The 23,412-nt window shown below is 41.3% G+C and overlaps 1 protein-coding gene across 1 annotated transcript in view; it reads left to right on the top strand.

Annotated features, from left to right (window-relative positions):
* LOC122555119 overlaps positions 1-23,412 on the top strand; it is a 212,980-nt gene that overhangs the window by 159,475 nt on the left and 30,093 nt on the right. The window contains exon 10 of the mRNA XM_043700821.1: positions 13,541-13,749. Coding sequence (XP_043556756.1) covers positions 13,541-13,749 — 209 coding nt within the window. The remainder of the gene's footprint in view (positions 1-13,540; positions 13,750-23,412) is intronic.

Genomic DNA, 23,412 nt, shown 5'->3' with positions numbered 1-23,412 from the left:
GATTCTGGCTCCCATTTTCACAAAAAAAGATACAGTTAGGGGATAAATAAAAAAGAAATGTGATATAACTGTTTTGTTCACTTAAACAGTTTCCATGATCCATTATATTACAGGCACTTGTGATTGGGTCTTGCTTGGTTTCTGAAGACACCACACAATTCAAACAGCTTCCAGTACGCTCTGAGAAACATTCACATAATACTGAGATTCTATACTCCGAACTTCCAATAAATTGATAATGGGATTATAACCAGAGAGCAATCGGATCTCCTTCCTGCAGCTTTGGCAGCCACAATTCTGCTGACAAGAACCCAGTACTATTTCAGTTCAAACCTTGCTTTCTCTTTTGGTTGATTACCAGCACCTTGTGAGGCCCCAGTAAACATTCAAACATCTGCCATTGTTTATGATTAGATTAGATTCCCTACAGTATGGAAACAGGCCCTTCGGCCCAACAAGTCCACACCCAACCCCCTGAAGAGTAACCCACCCAGACCCATTCCCCTTATTTACCCCTAACTAGTGCACCTATCACTACGGGCAATTTAGCGTGGCCAATTCACCTGACCTGCACATCTTTGGACTGTGGGAGGAAACTGGAGCACCCGGAGAAAACCCACGCAGACACACGCAGAATGTGCAAACTCCACACAGACAGTCGCCCGAGGTTGGAATTGAACCCGGGTCCCTGGCGCTGTGAGGCAGCAGTGCGTACCACTGAGCCACCAATGGATCTCCAGACTTGAAATGTCTACAGTGTTCTTTAAACAATAATTGACCTGAAATTAGCTTCCAGACCTGGCCTTATGAACAAATATTAGTTTGTTTGTTGTCCTGTTTTCTTTTAAAAGAAGCTGCTGCTCACAGCTCGAAGGTTACCATCAGCTCTCGGTTCATAGCTCCAAACCAAAAATGATTCAAAAAAGAAAAAAAATGAAGCTCTCAACATTTGCAACACCTAGACACTTGCATGGAAAATAAGAGCTGTGCCATGCATTTTCATCTCCCATCTTTCTCTCTCTCTCTCTCTCTCTCTCTCTCATTCGAGGTGAATGGCACCCATTGGGTAGAAAAACTCAAGATGGGTGGTGGGCTACTCGAATTTGGCCCCTCACATCTTGTGAGGAGAAGATCCTGACTCTGACCACCTGAGCAGCTGACTGACCTTGTGCAAAGTGCTAGATTGATATTCCAGGCTGCCCTTGACTTACAGAGCCAGGACCCCCTGAGTGAAAGCTATCCTCGCTGACTTAATTGAGTCTCCTTACAATCGTGATAAATATCCTGCCTATGTATTTGTGCTAAATGGGGAGGCAAGGCAGCAGTTATATAGGGCCAAAACCACAAAGGCATGGCATGTGAGGGTCAGAGTGAATGATAACAACCTGATGCATTCCATGACTCTGTCCTTGAACACGCGGTGTCCTTGCTGCAGTATTTTTAATGAGAGTTGCTAGGGTAACACTAAGTCAGCACTGAAGTACAGAAGCATACTGTGAGTGAATTGGGGATCTACCATGAAGATTCTTTGAGGCTGGCACATATCTGATAGTAATGTCTATGGATGTGGGGTATATGTGGTCGGTGCCCATGGAGCATTGCCTGAGGTGTTGGTGCTTGGTGTCAAACATGGAGATCCTTCAGAGCAAACAGCAAGCTCAAGACATCTGGCACCTGGTCTGACTTCCACATTAAGATTTCTTGATGTTTAGTTTATATGGTGTGTTTGACATGACAGGGAGCTGGTCATTAATGAGGTGAGTTAGGCCATTAACAAGGTGTTTATCAAATTCTAATCCCACTTAATTTGGCTGCTGAGTGAGAAGATCACTGCAGCAAGGACACTATGTTAAGGATAAGGAGAATCCAAAGGGTTTTTACAAATACATTAAGGACAAAAGGGTAACTAGGGAGCGAATAGGGCTCCTCAAAGATCAGCAAGGCAGCCTTTGTGTGGAGCTGCAAGAGATGGGGAAGATACTAAACAAGTATTTTGCATCAGTGTTTACTGTGGAAAAGGACATGGAAGAAACAAAATGTAGGGAAATAGATGGTGACATTTTGAAAAATGTCCATGTTACAGAGGAGGAAGTGCTGGATGTCTTGAAACGCATTAAGGTGGATAAATTCCCAGGACCTGATCAGGTGTACCCTAGAACTCTGTGGGAAGCTAGAGAAGTGATTGCTGGGCCCCATGCTGAGATATTTGTATCATCGATAGTCACAGGTGAGGTGCCAGAAGACTGGAGGTTGGCTAATGTGGTGCCGTTATTTAAGAAGGATGGTAAGGGCAAGCCAGGGAACTATAGACCAGTGAGCCTGACGTCAGTGGTGGGCAATTTGTTGGAGTGAATCCTGAGGGACAGGATTTACACGTATTTCGGAAGGCAAGGACTGATTAGGGATAGTCAACATGGCTTTGTGTGTGGGAAATCATGTCTCACAAACTTGATTGAGTTTTTTGAAGAAGTAACAAAGAGGATTGATGAGGGCAGAGCTATGGACATGATCTATAAGGCGTTCGACAAGGTTCCCCATGGGAGATGGTTGGTAAGGTTAGAACTCACGGAATACAGGGAGAACTAGCCATTTGGATACAGAATTGGCTCAAAGGTAGAAGACAGGGGGTAGTGGTGGACAGTTGCCTTTCAGACTGGAGGACTGTGACCAGTGGAGTGCCACAAAGAATGCTGCTGGGTTCATTACTTTTCATCATTTACACAAATGTGTTGGATATGAACATAGGAGGTATAGTTAGTAAGTTTGCAGATGACACCAAAATTGGAGGTGTAGTGGACAGCGAAGAAGGTTACTTCAGATTACAACAGGATCTTGACCAGATGGGCCAATGGGCTAGGAGTGGCAGATGGAGTTTAATTTAGATAAATGTGAGGTGCTGTGTTTTGGGAAAGCAAATCTTAGCAGGACTTATACACTTAATGGTAAGTTCCTAGGGAATGTTGCTGAACAAAGAGACCTTGGAGTGCAGGTTCATAGCTCCTTGAAAGTAGAGTCACAGGTAGATGGGATAATGAAGAAGGTGTTTGGTATGCTTTGGGAGTTGGGAGGTCATGTTGCGGCTGTACAGGACATTGGTTAAGCCACTTTTGGAATATTGCATACAATTCTGGTCTCCTTCCTACTGGAAAGATGTTGTGAAACTTGAAAGGGTTCAGAAAAAATTTACAAGGATGTTGCCAGGGTTGGAGGATTTGAGCTATATGGGGAGGCTGAACAGGCTGGGGCTGTTTTCCCTGGAGTGTCAGAGGCTGACGGATGACCTTATAGAGGTTTATAAAATTATGAGGGGCATGGATAGGATAAATAGACAAGGTCTTTTCCCTGGGGTCGGGGAGTCCAGATCTAGAGGGCATAGGATTAGGGTGAGAGGGGAAAGATATAAAAGTGACCTAAGGGCAAACCTTTTCATGAAGAGGATAGTGTGTGTTTGGAATGAGCTGCCAGAGGAATTGGTCAAGGTTGGTACAATTACAACATTTAAGAGGCATCTGGATGAGTATATGAATAGGAAGGGTTTAAAGGGATGTGGGACAAGTGCTGGCAAATGGAACTAGATTGGGTTGGGATATCTGGTAGGCATGGACAAGTTTCCGTCCTGTACATCTCTATGACTCTATGTGTTCAAGGACAGACTCATGGAGTCGATCAGGTTGTATGTCCAGGCCTCGCATGCCATGCCGTTGTGATTTTGCCACCTGACTTAACACCAACCGAACCCCAGGGGTTCCTCAGTGTGCTTTGGACAGCCTGTGGGACCGCCTGTCACACTGTGCCTGTTTGGTACTGCTGGGACTACAGAGTTTCCTGCCTGCTGACTGACATTTCATTGCGTTGGGAAACCATCAAGATTTTGGGAATGCAAATTCCCTCACCACTCAGACTGTTTCGGTGAAAAGGCAGGAACCTTGCAAAATTTAGCCTGGATTCTGTGTTGCTAGTTTGTTTAAAGGTTGAGCCCCTGAGAACTTGGGACTTGAGCTCTTCAGTTTAGGGAAACCACTGATACCATTTCTGGTGTAATATTAAAACAATGCAGAATGTTACTTGTAAAGTGGGGATTAAAAAGCTGTACTTTTGACTCACTGCCTTTAACAAAGAGGAAAAGGTAATTTTAAGCATGCGTTTAAAACACAAATGTATTGGAAAAGCTTCCAGGTGATTATATGTGTCAGCTTGAAGTGAAGCAGTAAGTGATAAACTTGCATCAGTTCAACAATTATATTCTTACTCAGCCTGAACCTCATCCCATGAAGTTTCAGAATAATATTAGCCACTTCAAATCAGACAAATGTTCAGTATGATTACAGATTATTAAATAGCTGTCACTCATCTTATTAGTACCAGTAACTCATGAAAACACCAAGCAATAAATTTGATTTTAGGCACTTAATACCCACAAGTTCCTTACCTTAGATTATGTAGCAATGTTACTGTAGCGGCTTAATTTGAAACGCTACATGACTAATGGTTGCTGGGGTAGTATGTAGCTTGAAGCACTTTGCAAAGTCAGAACACAGTTGACATTGAAAAGCTACAAAATCTTCCAGTTACTGTGCATTCCACATAAAGACGGATCTAGAGCCTCCTGGCGAACTGTTTGCAAAAACAAAACAGAATTGTGCCCATTTTAATTATGGACAGTTCAGTAGTTGACACAGAAGACCATAATTGTAGTAATTAATGTGACCATTCAACTTCTTTCTTCATTCATGGGGTATGGGCAACACCAGCAAGGTCAGCATTTATTGTCCAACCCTAATTACCCTCGAGGTTATGATAAGCCACCTTCTTCAACTATTGCAGTTTGTGTACGTGTCCTGCTATTTGGCAGGGAGTATCAGCAATTTTACTGAGCGGTGAAGAAGAAAAGGTGATTTATTCCCACATTGGGATGTAATGAAACTTCAAGGAGAACTTGCAGATGGTACATATGAACATGCAGTTTTGGAATGGGATAGGTCATGTAGCCTGTCAAGCCAGCTCTGTCATTTAATAAGAATTTGGCTGATCTGATTGTAACCTTAATTCTATATTCTCGTCTGCTTCTGATAACTTTCTGTTTGCCTCCCCCCCCCCCCCCACCCCGTTTGGAAATAATCTATCGCCTCTGTGTTAAAATATTTGAAATCTCTGCCTCCACCCCCTTTTGAGCAAAAGAGTTCCAAAGAAGCTCAATCCTCTGAAATAAAAAAAGCCTCCTCCCTGTCTTAAATCTAGTGACCCCTATGATGACCTTTAGTTTTACATTCTCTCACAAGAAGAAATATCCTTTCCAGCTCCATGTTTATCTCGGGAATGTGACTTGAAAGAAGTTCTGGGATTTGCATGTTAATGAATCGAAACCTGCATCTCCATTCTAAGTGATTGAAGACTTAATAGCAATCTAAGTTTGTTTAATACATCACATCAGTTGTCTGACACTTTGATCTTTTACTATAAATTCTGTGTCCTATGAGCCTGCCCCACTAGTAACCTGATGAAGGAGCAGTGCTCCAATAGCGTGTACTTCCAAATAAACCTGTTGGATTATGACCTGGTGTTGTGAGATTTTTAACAATGATGGGAAGGTTATTGGTGAGTATATATCGCTTAAAAGCACTATTAATGACACCCTCCATTATTTTGATAATATAAAGTAGATTGATGGCCATATTGGAGAATGGACTGTGACTGGACATATGTGGGATGGCTTTCCATCGTGCCAAGTGGATGCCAGTATTGTTACAGTACAGTCAGTTCTTCCATCATGCAATGGTGGTGTTCTTATGCAGCCCTGCATTATAGAAAGATCACACTTTAGAAACAGGCACCCAGGTTGATTCCAGCCTCAGGCAAATGTGTGGTGTTTGCACATTCTCCCTGTGTCTGTGTGGGTTCCCTCCGGGTGCTCCAGTTTTCTCCCACAGTCCAAAGATGTGCAGTTTAGGTGAACTGGCCACGCTAGATTGCCCATATTGTTCAGGGATGGATGGGCAAGGTGTATTAGTCAATGGAAATGTAGAGTAATAGGGGTAAGGGAATGGGTCTCGGTGAGATATTCTTCGGAGGTTCATTGTGGACTTATTGGGCCAAATGGCCTGTTTCCACACTGTAGGGATTCCATGATTCTATGAATTTGGGTTGATGAAACACACATTATAACAGAACGGCCTGTCGTAGAACAGCCTGCCAAGGGCATGGTAGTTCTAGAGCTGGAGAGTTCAGCACCATCCTGTACCAGGGGCCTTAGCATTTCCTAATCCACTATACTTGTCCATTTCTTGATATTATAAATGAATAAAATTGTCTGAATATTGGCATCTGTGCTGTGGGATTCTGAAGAGGAATGTTGAAATGGATAATTTTCTTAGCCTTTCTGCTAAGATTGTTGCAAATACATCAGCCTTGTCTTTTGCAATGATGGGTTACTTCATCATCATTAAGAATTTGGTTGCTCGTGGAGTCTCTTACTCCTGTTAGTTGAATAGTCCACAACCTCTCATGACTGGATATGAGAAGACGTTGAAAAATGTGGTGCTGGAAAAACACAGTAGGCCAGGCAGCATCCGAGGAGCAGGAGTATCGACGTTTCGGGCATAAGCCCTTCTTCAGAAGGGCTTATGCCCGAAACGTTGATTCTCCTGCCTTCCTGAAGAAGGGCTTATGCTCGAAACGTCGATTCTCCTGTTTCTCGGATGCTGCCTGGTCTGCTGTGCTTTTCCAGCACCACATTTTTCAACTCTGGTCTCCAGCATCTGCAGTCCTCACTTTCTCCTGGATATGAAAAGACTCCAGAACTTTGAACTGATATGTTGGTTGTGGGTTCAATAATGTTTGTGATTTGAACTTCCAGTTATTAGCTGAAAGAATGATCTGACAAGATATCATGTTTCAACATTGTATTAAATGGCTCATAAAACATTATTGATGTAAAGCCATTTTCTTTTTGAAGGCAGCTTGTACTAACTGCAGAAAGTGACATTCCATTTATTTATTTATTACTCATCACACTGTCCATCGAACTATGGAATCTTTTGGAATTTCAATGTTTAGCAAATACAGTCCCAATAGCAAATAATGCACAGTTACACCCAGCCTCCATTGGGTTAATGTAATCCCATTTTTCCAAGTTTTGCCAACTTCACCTACCTGACCATGTCCAGGCACTTTGCTGAGTTTGCAGTGAATTTCTTAAATTCTCTACCAGCAATAGAGCTGTTGTCTCCTGTCCCACTAGTTGTGCTGGAGGTTGTGGCACAGCGGTATACAGTCTTGGACTCTGGCTCTAGGTCCAAGGCATAGAGACCCCTGGAAGTCCTCAGCATTGATTCTGCACCCCCACGAACTCTCATGTCAAGTATGGGAAAGAAAACTTCTTGCCCTTTACCATCTCCTGGCATTATTTTTAGCTCACAGATCATTTTGGACATCATTTGGAAGAATGATTGCAGATCATTAAGAGCCCAGATTGTGATTTTTCTTTGTAATCTTGCAGTAGCCAACTTTAGGAGTGACTTAGTAGCATCACAACTGACCAACTCCTGAAGGAAATATTTGCCAGACTGTGCCTGCAGCAGCTGCTTACAGAATCAATGCAAGTAAAAAAATCTGTTTGACCTTATACTCACCAAATTAGTTGTCCCAGATGTGTCCATCATGATAATATTGGTAGAAATGACCACTACATAGTCCTTCCAACATGGTGCATGGCAGTACCACTGTCCTAAGTGGGATAGATTCAAAACTGATGTAAAAAACTCAGGAATCCATTACACACTATTGGCCAATGACAGAAGAATTATATTCCATCTCAGTCTGTAACCGTACAGCTAAGGGTATCCTTTATTCTATCATGACTATCCCCTAGTTTAATGGGGAACGTTGAAGAGCATGTAAGGAGCAGCACTTGGTGTACCAATTTCCAGCACAGGACTTCTGCTTCAGAACTGAAGTTCTAGCGAGAAGGTTGGAGGTCAGGCATGGACTGTTGTTCTGAAGTGCAGCAGTTGTCAAGAGGGCAGACTTATCACTATTTCACTGAATTCTGGATCTGCGTCACACTAACTTGCAGAATTGCTAGTCTAATGAAAGCTATCAGATTCTAAGATCCCTGATGGATATCAGAATGCTTTGTGACCACAAATTACCATCATTAAGAAAGCACAAGACAGGCTGTTTTCTAGTCTGTGAACTTTGGACACCAGACCACCAACTGCTGCTTCCACAAAGATAACAGCATTTACCTGTTATTGCTGTACAAAGCATAGGATGATTCACACATTGGTACCTGCTACATAGAAAATGATTTCTTGTTGTCACAAATGAGTGATATTAACATAAGACAAGTATCAATTGCTATAATTCCTCAGAAGGGAAATCAAGCATTCACTTTCAGTGATGCTTGAACATTATTCAACCACCTTGAGCCAAAAACAAACCTTCTCGTTTCCATTTACTAATTGGTTATGACACTGAAAGACACATACTTGAACATGCAGGAGGAAGTCAGCCACTCTCAAGGGATCTTTCTGAGCAGTGTACTGATTATATTGCAGCCATCCTGTTGATCTCAGCATGGACGCACACGTATTGTATGGTGGTCTTGCCAGCTGAAGGTACTAAGCTTCAGTATAATACCTTCAGTTGTGGGAATACCTAGTTATGATGCTGAACCTAAATAATTATTTTCATTAATTATATTCACAATCACTCCAATTCTGCATTATTTTTAAACATAATAAAATTAGTGTGTGTATATCTATCCATCCACAGAAGTGTTGGCCACAGTCAATTGAAACATTGGCCTTATGTCAATATCCCTCTTCACCATTGTTAATGATATAGTATTTGCTATATCCACACTCTCAGAAACTAACCAAAATTGGGTGGAAGTTTGGGAAAATCAATGCCTTTGAACATTAGAGGAGTCGTGACACTATCATTCCTGTGAGATTTTAATTCGGAAACTGGTAATGCAGATACCAGTTGTTTGAAAAGAAAATGTTCCATTCTGTAATATTAAGTTATCACACCATGAGAAATTAAAAGAGAAAGGAAAAGTGCTTTAAAAAATAGGTTTCTGGTACTCACGTGATTTTGGCAAAGAATGATATGTTGGTTCCAAACCCTCTAATCTGAGGCAAGTTTGCAAAATAACATCAGTTCCAGGCTACAAAGAAGCATTGAAAATAAATTAAGTCTGAAACAGCACTCAAGCACAATGTCAAAATTTCTGTGTATGCACAAGATACCTATGCCCATTTTGATTGAAGTTTACGCTAATGATATTTTTTAAAGGGGTACCAATGCAAGGTATTTGACAGATGTTCATTGTTTGCTTGTCTAACATAAAGTGACAAACCCACATCAGAAAGCTCTGTTGCATCACAGACGTATATGCATTGCATGCATGTGATGTCGTAAGTTGTGAATGAGGAAGATCATTCAGCCTATTTCGTCTCCTGGTAGTCCTTTAACTTGCCCCAATGTCAGCATTCAATTGTTGCCTAAAGGATCCTGGGGTTTTCACCTCCCACTAACTTTCCTGGTCTTTCTGTAATTTGCCCACCTTTTATCAGTCTGTATTCTTACCATCTTGTCCTATTCTCGCAACTTAACATCAAATAAATGTTAAGTTATATGATATGTTTTCCTCTCTATCTCTGCCTATATATATAGTTAAAAAAAAAAATCATTTCCCTGCTATCCAGGTTGGAAAACCCAAAGGAATAGCTATAATATAAGTCCTAACAGGAAATTTATATGTTTTAATTGGCCAACTGGTTTACTACCAGCCAAGTAAAATCTCGCAGGACCTAAAGGGTGAAGTGAATGTAAAAGTAAATAGAGGGCAAGACCCCCTTGGCTTGCTTTAAATCTAGTAACTATCCATCAGGAAGTGAAGTTTCTGTTTAGTGCTCAATTGGGAAACTGTGCACAAAATGTATTTCCTAAAATGTGCTAGTTCTGCCACAGTTCAGGTTCCCATTAGAATTCACTTGCCAAATCTGAAATATGAAATCTTCCTATGAGCTCGCCAGATTATGGAAAATGGTTTTCTTTTACTTACTCATATAAGTATGAATTTAAGAGTAGCAAATTGCAGTTTTATTAACACAACTGAAAATGGGTTTATCAGCAAAAATAAGTTTTTTTTTAATACCAGCGTTCAATCCTCCATCTGGGTACAACCTGATTTAAAATCACTGAAAGTTACTATAAAAACATTGGAAGCTGTTCAGCTCATGGAGAATCCTTTGCTATTTAATGTGATCTCAACGTATTCTACACTTTAGTGCCTTTTACCCAAAGTATTCCCATGACCCTTTATGCTGTTGGTAATAAGAAATCTTACTTTCAAACAGTCTCTGCTGTGTGGAAACAGGTCATTCATACCAACAAGACCCTCCCACCCAGATCCATTCCTCCTACCCTGTAACTGTACATTTCCCATAGCTAATGCACCTAACTTGCACACTCCTGAACACTATGGGCTTTTCAGCCTGGCCGATCCACCTAACGTACACATCTTTGGACTGTGGGAGGAAACGAGAGCACCTAGTGGAAACCTATGCAGATGTGGGGAGAATTTGCAAACTCCACACAGACAGTTGCTTGAGGGTGGATCAAACCCAGATCCCTGGGCATATGAGACAGTAGTGCTAACCACTCAGCCACCGTGCCACCCCAATCTCTGCAATCTCTACTTTAAGAAAATTCAAAGACCGAGTTTCCATAGCTCTCTGGGATAGGGGAGTTTAAAATTCACAACCCGCTCAGTAAAAAATATTCTCTTAAATAGCACCCCTCATTTTTAAATTGTTCTCCCCGGTTCTAGACTCCCTTACCATGAATAACATCTTACCTCATCCACTCTGTCAATCCCTTTAAAAAGTTTCAAAACTGTAGAGAATACAGGCTAGTTTGCCAAATATCTCTTTACAGGATTGTCCCGCCATTCTGGGAACAAGTCTGATAACCTTTTGTTGCACTTTCTCAATAGCAATAATGTTCTTCCTGAGATAAAGAGACCCAAACTGCACAAAGTACTCCATGTGCAGTCGAACCAAACTTCTACACAATTCTCACAAAGCTTCATTCCCCCTGCATTCAAAACTTGGTTAGTTAAAGACAGATAATAGGTTCAAGGTAATACTTTTATTGGTATACATCAGTATTAGTATACATCTGCTGCATTTTTATAGTTACGTTATATTTCATAGTTATATTATAAATCATCTCTTTTAAACTAAAGTAAAACAATGCTCTGAAATGAGGGATGGTTTGAGGTTGTACTGAACTCTTCCTGGTTACAAGCCCATGTGAACTCATTGCCATTGGTATTGGGAGCCCACATCCTATGAAAATATGATGTCGGGTTTAACATCTGGACAGAAAAGCAAAGGCAGCTGTTATTGCATGTAATGAATTTACAAGCTCTCCAAGACAGTCATACTGAAAATAGATACTGCTTTGCCTGGCACAAGAAAAAGACCGCTTTCAAATTAATCACCAAATGAGTCCTGATGAGGCCTGAATCACATTTGAAGGAACAAAGTTTGTTGCAGAGAGTTGAAAACCAGAGAATAATGAAAGAATACTTTGTTAATGATAGTCGATTCAATTATGCTCTAAAAGTTGAGTGAACCCAAAACAGCAGGGGAAAATCGTGCAGAAAATACAACACAAGTGGTTTTGGCTGCAACACATGTTTAAATGTTCCCAAACTTTTATGCTGATACAACCCGTTTTGGCTGGATTATACTGATATTCAACTGTAAGCCAAAAAGAAAGCTCTAACAACCCAAACCTTCCAGTTGCATGTCACAAGCTTATTTTGGTGCATATGGTGTAAAGTATTGTTCAAGTTATAGGGTAAGCATATTGTTCTTTGTTCAGTAAAATATTTCATAGTGGCCTAGCATTTGCAAGTAGCTAGTCAATGAATAGTCCTCCTTAAAGATACTGTTGTCCATTTAAATTCTGAGGACCTTCCACTGGAAGCTGCTGAAAAGTGTGAAGTTAGAAATGGCGTGGGCCCTTAATGGGGTATCTTAATCAGATTGATGAAATGAACAGCACAGAATTTGAACTAAGAACATAAGTTACAAACGTGATTTAAATTTTAAATCAGATGCAGATGCAAGTAAAGAAAGGGAAAGGAAGGTTGGTATAAGAGCAAGAGGAAAATATAATAGAAAGAAATATACTAAAATGTATTTTTGAAATAGTAAGAAATAAACATGGAAGGAATGAGACTCTATGTCTGTAATAATTAAGCTTTAATGCTAAAGAAACTGTTGGCAGCATGTAAACTTTGTCGCCAAGTTGTTAAAAAAGATTAAATGACCAAGCCAAATTTAGTTTCACATAGATCTTGCAAGTTCAGGAGTTTCATACCATTCAAAGAATATGATTGATGACAGTGACAGTGAGTTGCCTTTTTTTTTGCAAAACTAAGGTGGAGCAACATATCCTGAACAATATCTTGAAGATTTTGCATTTGACTGACACATCTGTACTCACCAGACGTTTCTGTGCAATTACACGTGAATATTGTGCCTGGTTATCCTCACTGTTATTTTGTCAGGAAAATCGGGACAATCAGTTCATGATTGTCAATCTCATTGTCAGCTAGGAACACACCCAAACAATCATACCAAGGTGGTGAAGTGTTTGTTTTTTTTGATATGTTGAGTGGTCTGGAGATGAATGATCTGCATGACCTTCCCGGAAAAAAAAAGCTGAATCTCTTTTAGGTTTTCGTGTAGAATGTTTCATAGTAAGTTTCCCTCCTTTTTCTGTAGTGCATTCTTTCTCTTTTGTTTTATTCTGCCTCTGCTTAACCTACTGGTTTTGAAGCCAAGTTGCTTAGCATCTCGTGAGTGATTAGTTTTTGAGTATTCTTTATGAGGAAATGTGACTGCCTTTACTTGATGTTACCATTGTTAATGATACTCAGATTGAAAGCTGCATATTTCCCCATGCCACTGAGTGTTAAATCCTACCATTCACCTCTGGCCTGGTATGTTATCACACAACAAAACCAGGAGCACACAATTGAAGGTGTAGTGTCAGCCATATTCCCCCAGTTGAATTGAATTTTGTCCATAACTAAAACACAGGTATAAAATAGATTTGATTCCCTACAGTGTGGAAACAGGACCCTCAGCCCAACAAGTCCACAATGACCCTCTGAAGAGTAACCCACCCAGACCCATTTCCCTCTGACTAATACACCTCACACTATGGACAATTTAGCTTGGCCAATTCAACTGGCCTGCACATCTTTGGACTGTGGGAGGCAACCAGACACCCGGACGAAACCCTCACAGACAGTCGCCCGAGGCTGGAATCAAACCTGGGTCTCTGGCGCTGTGAGGCAGCAGTGCTAACCACTGAGCCACCATGTTGCCCCAAATATAATGGCAATGTTTTTGATATTGAAAATGTAAGCAATACAAAGGCTTAGGAGATGCACAATAACTGATGTGTTTTGTCTTGTAATATAATTTAATTGACATTGTCTTTTTTTCTGTAGGAAGAAACGTTTATCATGATTGGAGAGGCCTTGTCACTCAAGAATCCTCTGGAACTTACTCTGTTGCAGTGGTGAGTCATTCTTCCCAGAGAGCGTGGTCAGCAAAGAAGGTTTTGAAAGCTAAAAGGAAGAAGAAGTCAGCACCACAGAGCAATGTCCAAAAAGCTCTGGACTGCATCTTACACCAAAAGGATACCATTGGCCAGAGGGTATGAGAAAGCTGCTCCTATGTTTGCCATACTTTTATTAAAGTTGATATACTGTTATCTTGGACTGTTTTGCTTCAGAAAGCATAAGAACATGAGAGAATCACTTGATATTTTCAATACAAGTTTGAGCAGAAATTACTTTCGTTATATTTACAGATGAAGATTTGTACGATATCTCCTCTGTTCATCTTTTGATTTACTATAATGAAAGTTCCAATAGTAATTTCCATCCTCCAAAGGATTAAATAATTTGTAGATCTTTGAATTTATGCCACGTATATAGTATCCTAAGGGACAGAAATTTACAACAGCATGCAACGATCAAGTAATTCCATGTAATCACACATTTTTGTGCTCACCACAACTGAAAATTTAAATATCTCATCTATTTCCTACGTTAAGGATATTGTCTTATATAATTACTTTCTTCAGTCCTCCAGTTAATATGTTGCTGTTTGAGGGAGGAGGGGTATAGATGCAAAAGTGCATTTGGTAGATATGTCCCCAGCAAATCCAACTGTGTATGGTCACCATAGGACTCCCTCATATTTACACAGAATCTCACACCACTCACATTTGTTAATTTCTGGAGAAAGTCGAGCGTTAAGTCCTTTCTAGTTGTATGTGCGTTTATGGTCAAGAGCTTGTGGCACAGTGGGTAGTGTCCCTGCCTCTGACTTATTTGCTCCAGGTTTAAGTCCCATTCCATGACTTGATAGCCAAGGAATATGTTTTCATTGTCTAAACCGGTTACTGTATATACTCGAGTATTAGCCAAATTTTTTTGACTACTTTTTAAGGTTAAATTTATGGGATTGACTATTACATGGATGCTACTTTTGAGGGGCTGAAATTCATGCCCATCAAGATTCATAATGTATCATCAGCAGAAGCCCAATTGATCTCTAAATGAATGAAGATAAAAAAAGGTATTTCTGAAAACCTGGAGTGGAGCACAACAGCAAGAGGACTGGAACACAACAGCCAGAGGACTAGAAGACAACAGCCAGAGGACTGGAAGACAACAGCCAGAGGACTGGAAGACCGGGCGTGGTGCGGAATATCTGGTGGACTAGAGGATCTTGAGTGGGACATGACAGCCAGCACACTGACTCATAAACCTTGATCTGTTATCTGTGAACAACTAGGATCAACTTTTACACAAGATATATGGAAAGTTCCAGGTTATTTAGCCAAAAGTAGGGGGTCGACTTTTACATGAGATTGACTATTACTTGAGTATATATGGTAAATATCGACTTTTTAATGCTTCCAACACAGTAAAGCCAAAGGAAATTTCTGGTCAGCCATGTGACGGCAAGTAAATAGCAGCCTCTACCATCTCTATTCATAGCTTTGGACTACATCTAAAAGTGCATGTTGCACAGCCGCGCAGACTTCACTGTGGGAGAGCTGGTTGACACAGTTGGTTAGATGGCCAGTGTGGATCAAATTGATACCAGCAGCACGGTACCGATGCCCATCACAGCTGGGGTGGATATGGAACCCATTTCCTTGCACTATTAGAGGTTGCAGTATGGAGCAGAACTGACTTTGACCAGAGAATCCATGAAGAAGTGTACTTTTGCAATCAGACGTTACAGTATGGCCCCAGTTTTCCAATGGCCAGACAGTCATTATTCCAGCGTAGATGGGAGTAGCACATGCGGAACCCTGTGGAGTCCACCACTTAGCAAACTCCAAAGGAAATTTTGGAAAATTAAAGATTCCACTAATTCCTCAGTACTTGAAGCCCCCTGAAATTACCCATTCAAATGGGCAAACTGATTTCAGTGAAATTAAACAAATAATTCCCAAGGAAAAGTTAGGTTATTAATTACATAGTCTAATTTATGAGTAACTCATCAACTGACCCTATACTAATTCCACATGCCCCTAACTATACCTCCCAGACACTTACGCCTCCCCCCCCCCAACCCACACTCTGAAATGCTAACCCCCTCTCACACCCTGGGACCTATAATTACTGCCCTGACCTGGTCTTAAACCCCTTCCCTTGTTTAGGAGCTGACCTTGTTTTATCAGCAGCAGACCCACTGCACCTTTGCCCCAGTTTGGACTCAGCTCACCTTTCCCCACTTCAGGCCTGGCCACCACACCCCCTTCTTGCTTCATTACTAATTTGCCTTGACATTCCCTGCACCTGACACCCATGACATTCTCCAATCCTCCACTGAATCCAATTTCTCCCATCTACCCTGATTGACAATCTAAACACTGCATCACTTGCTTGGCACCTTGATACCTAGTACTATGGCACCTTACCTCTACCTACTCACTCTACCTACTTGGTTCCCTACCCTTCCAACACCCTAATCTCATACTTACATTATGTACTTAACATTTGACAACAGCTGTCCAAGTGGCCATTTGTGATTCTGAAGCTCACCAAAATTGATGATTAGCTGATTTTTGATAAGGTTGGACCCAATACCTACCATCAATGTCATGTAGTTCAGCAGCTCAAAACATAACAACCTGCAGTTTATTAACAATTTATTTTATGAGTATCCATTATATGCTCACTATAAATTATATGAACTTTTATCGTTATTGATACCTACTCCAATCTAAGACATCATGCGAGGTTTGACAATGTCCAGTAGCTGGAACAGAATGTCTTCCCATTGATGTGAAGTGTTGGGGACCATGTTAGAATAGTTTCAGTGACTTATCCAGAAAGCCAGCCTGGTTCCTGATCCAGAGGGACATGGGGCTCAATTTTAATACCATGCAAATGGAAGGACTTTGAAGGTGTTAAATGTAGGCTCACAATCCAGGAAAATTAGTTCTATTTAAGTGCAGAACAGAACACAAAACAGACTAATTTCTGACTGAAAACAACCAAATGCAGGAGATCACAGTGGGTCAGGCAGCATCCATGGGAGAGAGAGCAAGATAATGTTTCAAATCCAGGTGACTCCTCATTAGTGCTGAAGTGAAATGTGGAGGGACAGCTTTTATGCTCTATTTGGAGGGTGGTATGGGGGTGGTGAAATGTAGGGTGCTGGTGCAGAAAAGATGGAGATCGTTCAGATTAAGTGATTGGACTGTGAGAATGGCAGAGCAATGCTGTGTTTAACTGCCAGACTTGAAAGAACAGACTTGGTTAGAGACGAAAAAACTGCAGATGCTGGAATTCAAAGTAGATGGGCAGGAGGCTGGAAGAACACAGTAAGCCAGGCAGCATCAGTAGGTGGAGAAGTTGACGTTTCGTGTATAACCCTTCTTCTGGACTGGGGGTGGGTGTAGGGGGAGCTGCAGATAAAGGGGGAGGCAGGGAGCAGGGTGGTGAGGTGGGGATAGGTGAAGACAGGCAGAGGGTACAGAGGGTATGACCTGGTTAGTCAATGGGAGGAATGGATCCAGTTGGTGGGAGGGAACAGTGCAAGTGATGGAGGAGGGGCTGGGAAGGGAGTCGGGGGATGGGGTGGGAGGTTATTTGAAATTGGAGAACTCAATGTTGAGTCCACCAGGCAGGAGGCAGCCCAGGTGGAAGATGAGGTGCTGTTCCTCCAATTTGTTATTGGGTTTGTTGTGGCAATTCAGGAGGTCAAGGATGGTCATGTCAGAAAGGGAGTGGGAAGTGGGATTAAAGCATCTGCGGGCCCAGCAGAGATCCTCGGTGAACGTGGAAGATGAGGTGTTGTTCCTCCGATAGGAACTCTGGTTTGTTTTGGCAATAAAGGAGGGCAAGGATGGTCATGTGGGAAAGAGGATGGTTGGGGAAATTGAAATGGGTGGTGACTGGGAGATATGGTCAACCTCTGCAAACCCTGCTGAGATGCTCAGTGAACCATTCCCTCAGTTTACATTCAGTTTCCCCGATGTAGAGAAGACCACATTGAGACCACCTGATGCAGTAAACTAGGTTGGAAGAGAGGCAGGTGAACCTCTGTTTGACCTGGATGGACAGTTTGGGATCATGGATGGAGGTGAGGGAGGTGGTGTATTTGCATCTTTTCCGGTTGCAGGGAAAGATATCTGGGAGTTTGGTGATACACTGACACACACACACACAAACACACACACACAGCCCCCCCCCACACAGACACAACACGCACACCAACAAACACACACATAAAGCCACATATACACACACATTCACAGACACAAAACATGCTGCAGTGATGATTTGGAGATGCCGGTGTTGGACTGGGGTGTACAAAGTTAAAAATCACACACCACCAGGTTATAGTCCAACAGGTTTAATTGGAAGCACACTATCATGGTATTCAAACAGATGAAAGACTCAACAGATAATCAAGGCACACACACAGCCCCTCACTCAAACACACACACACAACTCCTCACTCAGACAAACACAAACACACACACACATTTTTACTGCAACTTTTTAACAGGCTCCACCTTTACCCTGTACAGGACAATGTTGGAAAGATTATCTGGGGAAGAGGGGTTTAACCCTGTGTAGAACTCCAGGGAAAGTGTGGGGAGAGAGAGAGGGCGGGAGGTCAGTCATTTGGATATGGTATCTGAGCTCCCATTGATGTCTAGGACTGTTCTCAGCAGCATTTCAATAAGCCGAGTTCACTTTTAATCACTGTAAACAAAAGATGCGATCGGTATTGGAAACACGTCTTTGATGTAATGTTTCAATCGGAACCTTGAGATCTCCTTCAGATAATCCAATATTTGGATAATCGTTATTCGGATAATCGAGGTTCCTCTGTATAGAGTAGACCACATTGGGTGCAGCGAATACAATACACTGGTTTGGTGGAAGTACAAAAGAAATGCTGGAAAGACTGTTTATGCCATTGGATGGTGAGTAGGGAGGAGGTGACGGGGCAGGTAATGCACCTTTTGCGGTTACATGGGAAGATGCTGTGGAAATGGGTGATGGTGGTGTTGGTGGTTGTGGAATGGACTGGGTATCCCAGAGGGAATGATCTCTGCAAAATCTGCAGGCATTTGATTCTTTGAATGCGGAGGCTGGTGGGATGAAAAGTGAGGACAAGGGGGACCCGATCCCGCTGCTGAGAGTGATGGGAAGGGGCAAGGGTGGAAGCACGGGTGATAGGATGGATGTACAGAGGAACCTCGATTATCCAGCATATCGATTATCCAAATACCGGATTATCCGGTCAGATGGCAAGGTCCCGATGCTTGCCTAAACTATGTTATCCAACATTCGATTATCTGGAATTCAACTCACTGAATGAAATACCCCCTGCCCGTGTCCTTCGGGTAATTGGGGTTCCTCTGTAGTTGTGGGCCTTACTGCTCTGTAGTAAATGGGAAACCACAGTCATGGAAAGAGTAAGCCATGTCAGCAGCACTGTGTTTGGAAGGTGGCACCATCCGAACAGATGTGACATAGGCGAAGGAATGGGAGAATGGGATGGAGTCCTTGCAGGACATGGGGCGTGATGAGCTGTAGTGAAGGGAGCTGTGGGAGGCAGTCAGGGAGGTCAAGGAAAGGAAGGGAACTGTCAGAAATGGATGATGTGGGAGTTACAGTGGTGGAAATTGGAGCTGAAAATGTGTTGCTGGAAAAGCGCAGCAGGTCAGGCAGCATCCAAGGAACAGGAGAATCGACGTTTCAGGCATGAGCCCTTCTTCAGGAAATTGGAGGCAAAACGAACACATTTTTCAAGGCCCTGGCAGGGGCATGAAGCTGCCCTGAAGCAGTGGTCGATGTAGCAAAGTAGAGTTGTGGGAGGAGGCCAGTGTCGGACTGGAACAAGGATTGTTAAACAAACCTTATAAAGAGGCAGGCATAATTACCACCCACACAGATGGGAAGAGCCTCTCCTCTGACTCGGAAGAAGTGAGATGAATTAAAGGAGCAGTTATTCAGTGAGCGAATAACTCCAGCCAAGTGGGAGAGAGAGGTGGTGAATGGAGAGTGTCCAGGCCTCTGTTTGAGGAAGAAGCCAAGAGCTCTCAGACTGTCCTGGTGGGGAATGGTGGCAGCTATGGCCAGGGAACTGGAAATGGAGGAGGGTGTCAGAGGAATCACGGACATAGGTGTGTACGGTCCAGGCATGTGGAGAGAGGATGGAGTCAAGGTAGTCACTGCTTTTTCTTTACTTTGCCATATTAATGCTTTTTGAAATATCAAATTTTACTTAAGTCAATCAAACTGTTCTTGGACATACAGTAGCGCCTTGACTTACGAACTTAATCCGTTTCGGGACCCGGTTCGCGAACTGAAAAGTTTGTGAACTGAATCAATTTTTCCCATTTGAATTAATGTAATTCCAATTGATCCATTCCCCAGCCCCAAAAACGTACTTTTTTAACGTTATTTCACCATGTCGTACTGCTTAGCGAGATCAGATACGCGAGCACCATTCTCGAGCTTAGCTATTATTTCCTTCTTCGTTTCTACAGTAATACGTTTAGGCTTCTTAACACCACTATCACTCCCACTTTTCACTTTCTTGGGAGCCATAATGAGGGCTAATTTAATGCAAAAAAACAAAAAAAAGTGTAAGAATGCTTGGACGTAGCAACGGACGACGTTCACAGCGCGTGCACGCCAAAGACGAACTGAATGAGATCATGCGGGGCCTGAGAGCTTTTGCGTTCAAAGCGCGCGTAGCAAAGCAGAACAATGAAACCACGTGATTGCAAATGGGCTTTTTGCGTTCGTACCTTGAATTTTGCACGTACGCTGAAGCAAAATTTTCCGTACAATCCTGTTCGTAAACCGATTTGTTCGTGAACGGGGTCGTTCGTATGTCGAGGCGCTACTGTACTTGAATTTTCCCCATAGAGCGTTTCAGAAGGTAAGAGTGAACCTAAAATTTCGTAAAATCCGTACAGTGTGGAAACAGGCCCTTTGGCCCAACAAGTCTACACATACCCTCCGAAGGGTATCCACCCAGACCCATTCCCCTTCCCTATTACCCTGTACTTACCCCTGACTAATGCACCTAACCTACATATCCCTGAACACTGTGGGCAATTTAGCGTGGCCAAGTCACATGACCTGCACGTCTTTGGACTGTGGGAGGAAACCGGAGCACCCGGAGAAAACCCAAGTGTAAACAGCTGTCTGGAAAAGACATCTCGACAGAAGTTATCATGTATCTCCTCCATCGGCTTGGCTAGCAATCAAGCATTTATTCGGTTGTTTGAATAAAGTAGACATTTGAGAGTTTTGTAAAATATCACCATGGATTTGTTGGCTTCACTGTCACTTCCTATTGCTTTGACTTCTGTTAACGTTACAGGTTTTACATAGTCTTTTTTATGTGCCTCACTCCAGTTATACTCAGTAGGGCAGATGGCAATGCTATTGGCATATGAGCCTGACCAGAACCCAGATGGCAATGCTATTGGCATATGAGCCTGACCAGAACCCAGTTTCCTTGGACAGTTAGCTCCTTTCAGGGAAGAACAAAACAACAAGGTGGTTTCAGGACTAATTGCACTTTCAAAAGAAAAAGGAAAGGGCTTCACATATGATATTTATTTTTACAGCCCGCATGAATAAAATCATGGTGATATTGTCTATGTAATAACTATATTTTTGTTGTATTTATGGTGAAATTGAATGTGAGTGTCCGTGAATGAAGGCAACATTACACTGAAGAACAGCAAAAACAAAACCGAAATAGAGGCCAGTGGGAGTCAAAAGGGAAAACATTTTAGCCTGTTAGCTTACTGATTGTAAAGATGATGTCCAATGTTTTGCTGGCTCATCATTGTAGCCACAACGTACAGCAATAGGCGATTGTGTAAAAATGTCCTTTTCCCAATAATCTTAAATTCTTAACCTTTCTTCCTGTGTGAAGTTTAGAAGTTAGGCTACTCCCTTTTGATTCAACAGTGTCAGTCTTTATTCCTATATTAATGAAATATCACAATGCCAACTTATACCAATCTTATGCCATCAAATGTCACAAAAGGTTCATGCCACATAATAGCCAGGCAATGACCATCTTTAACAAGAGAAAACCCAACTCTCTCCTCTGTCGTCTAGCTGAACTACATTAGAATTTTCCCTTCAACTTGGGAGCCCGTCATTGATCAGAAGCTTATCTAGACCAGTCACAAAATCATAAACTTATGGAAGTTTATGCCACAAAAGGAGATCATTCAGGTTCATGCCACATAATAGCCAGGCAATGACCATCTTTAACAAGAGAAACCCAACTCTCTCCTCTGTCGTCTAGCTGAACTACATTAGAATTTTCCCTTCAACTTGGGAGACCGTCATTGATCAGAAGCTTATCTAGACCAGTCACAAAATCATAAACTTATGGAAGTTTATGCCACAAAAGGAGATCATTCAGCCCATCATGATCATAAAGCTGTAAAAGAGCGATACCACCACATCCCACTTGCCAACTCCAAACTTGTAACTTCAGAATGAATGTCTACATATTTATTAATGCGTTGAATAGTTCTGCCTCAGCTATCTTGCAGGAGATATGTTCCAGATCCCCCATCATTTGAGTGAAACCACTTATTCTCAATTTCCCTCCAACTGTTCACCTTGCTAATTGACTTCTCTGCAAAAGGAAATAGATCTTTCCAGCTTCTATAGCTAAGCATCCCATAATATTTACACCTATAACACTTACACCTATAACATTTATACTTACACCTACAACATTTACACCTATAATATTTACACCAATAACATTTACATCTATAACATTAACATCAATAACATTAACACCTATAATATTTGCACCAATAACATTTAAACCTATAATATTTACACCTATAATATTTACACCAAAAACATTAACACCTATATCATTTACAACTATAACATTTACACCTATAACACTTACAACTATAATATTTAGACCTATAACATTTACACCAATAACATTTATACCAATAACACTAACACCTATAACATTTACGCCTAGAACATTTACACCAATAACATTTACACCATTAACATTTACACCTATAATATTTACACCAATAACATTTACACATATAACATTTACACAAATAACAGTTACACCTATAACATTTACACCTATAACATTTACACCAATAACATTTACACCTATAATATTTACACCTATAACATTTACACCAAATGACATTTACACATTTAACATTTACACCAATAACAGTTACACCTATAACATTTATACCTATAACATTTACACCAATAACATTTACACCAATAACATTTACACCTGTAACATTCACACCTATAATATTTACACCTATAACACTTACACCTATAATATTTACCACTATAACGTTTACACCAATAACATTTACACTGATAACACTTACACCTATAATATTTACACCTATAACACTTACATCTATAATATTTACACCCATAACATTTATACCTATAACACATAGGCCTATAACATTTACACCAAAACATTAACACCTATAACACTTAAACCTATAATGCTTACACCTATAACATTTACACCTAAAACATTTCCACCTATAACACTTACACCTATAACATTACACCTATAACATTTACACCAATAACATTTACACCAATAACATTTATACCTATAACATTTATACCTATAACACTTACACATATAATATTTTCACTTATAACATTTACACCAATAACAATTACACCAATATCATTAACACCAATAACATTTACACCTACAACTTTTACATCTATAACTTTTACACCTATAACACTTACACCTATAACAT

The sequence above is a fragment of the Chiloscyllium plagiosum genome, chromosome 1, assembly GCF_004010195.1.
Source record: "Chiloscyllium plagiosum isolate BGI_BamShark_2017 chromosome 1, ASM401019v2, whole genome shotgun sequence".
NCBI lineage: Eukaryota > Metazoa > Chordata > Chondrichthyes > Orectolobiformes > Hemiscylliidae > Chiloscyllium > Chiloscyllium plagiosum.
The sequence above is the reverse complement of the archived record's forward strand: the minus strand, read 5'-3'. Positions and strand labels throughout refer to the sequence as shown.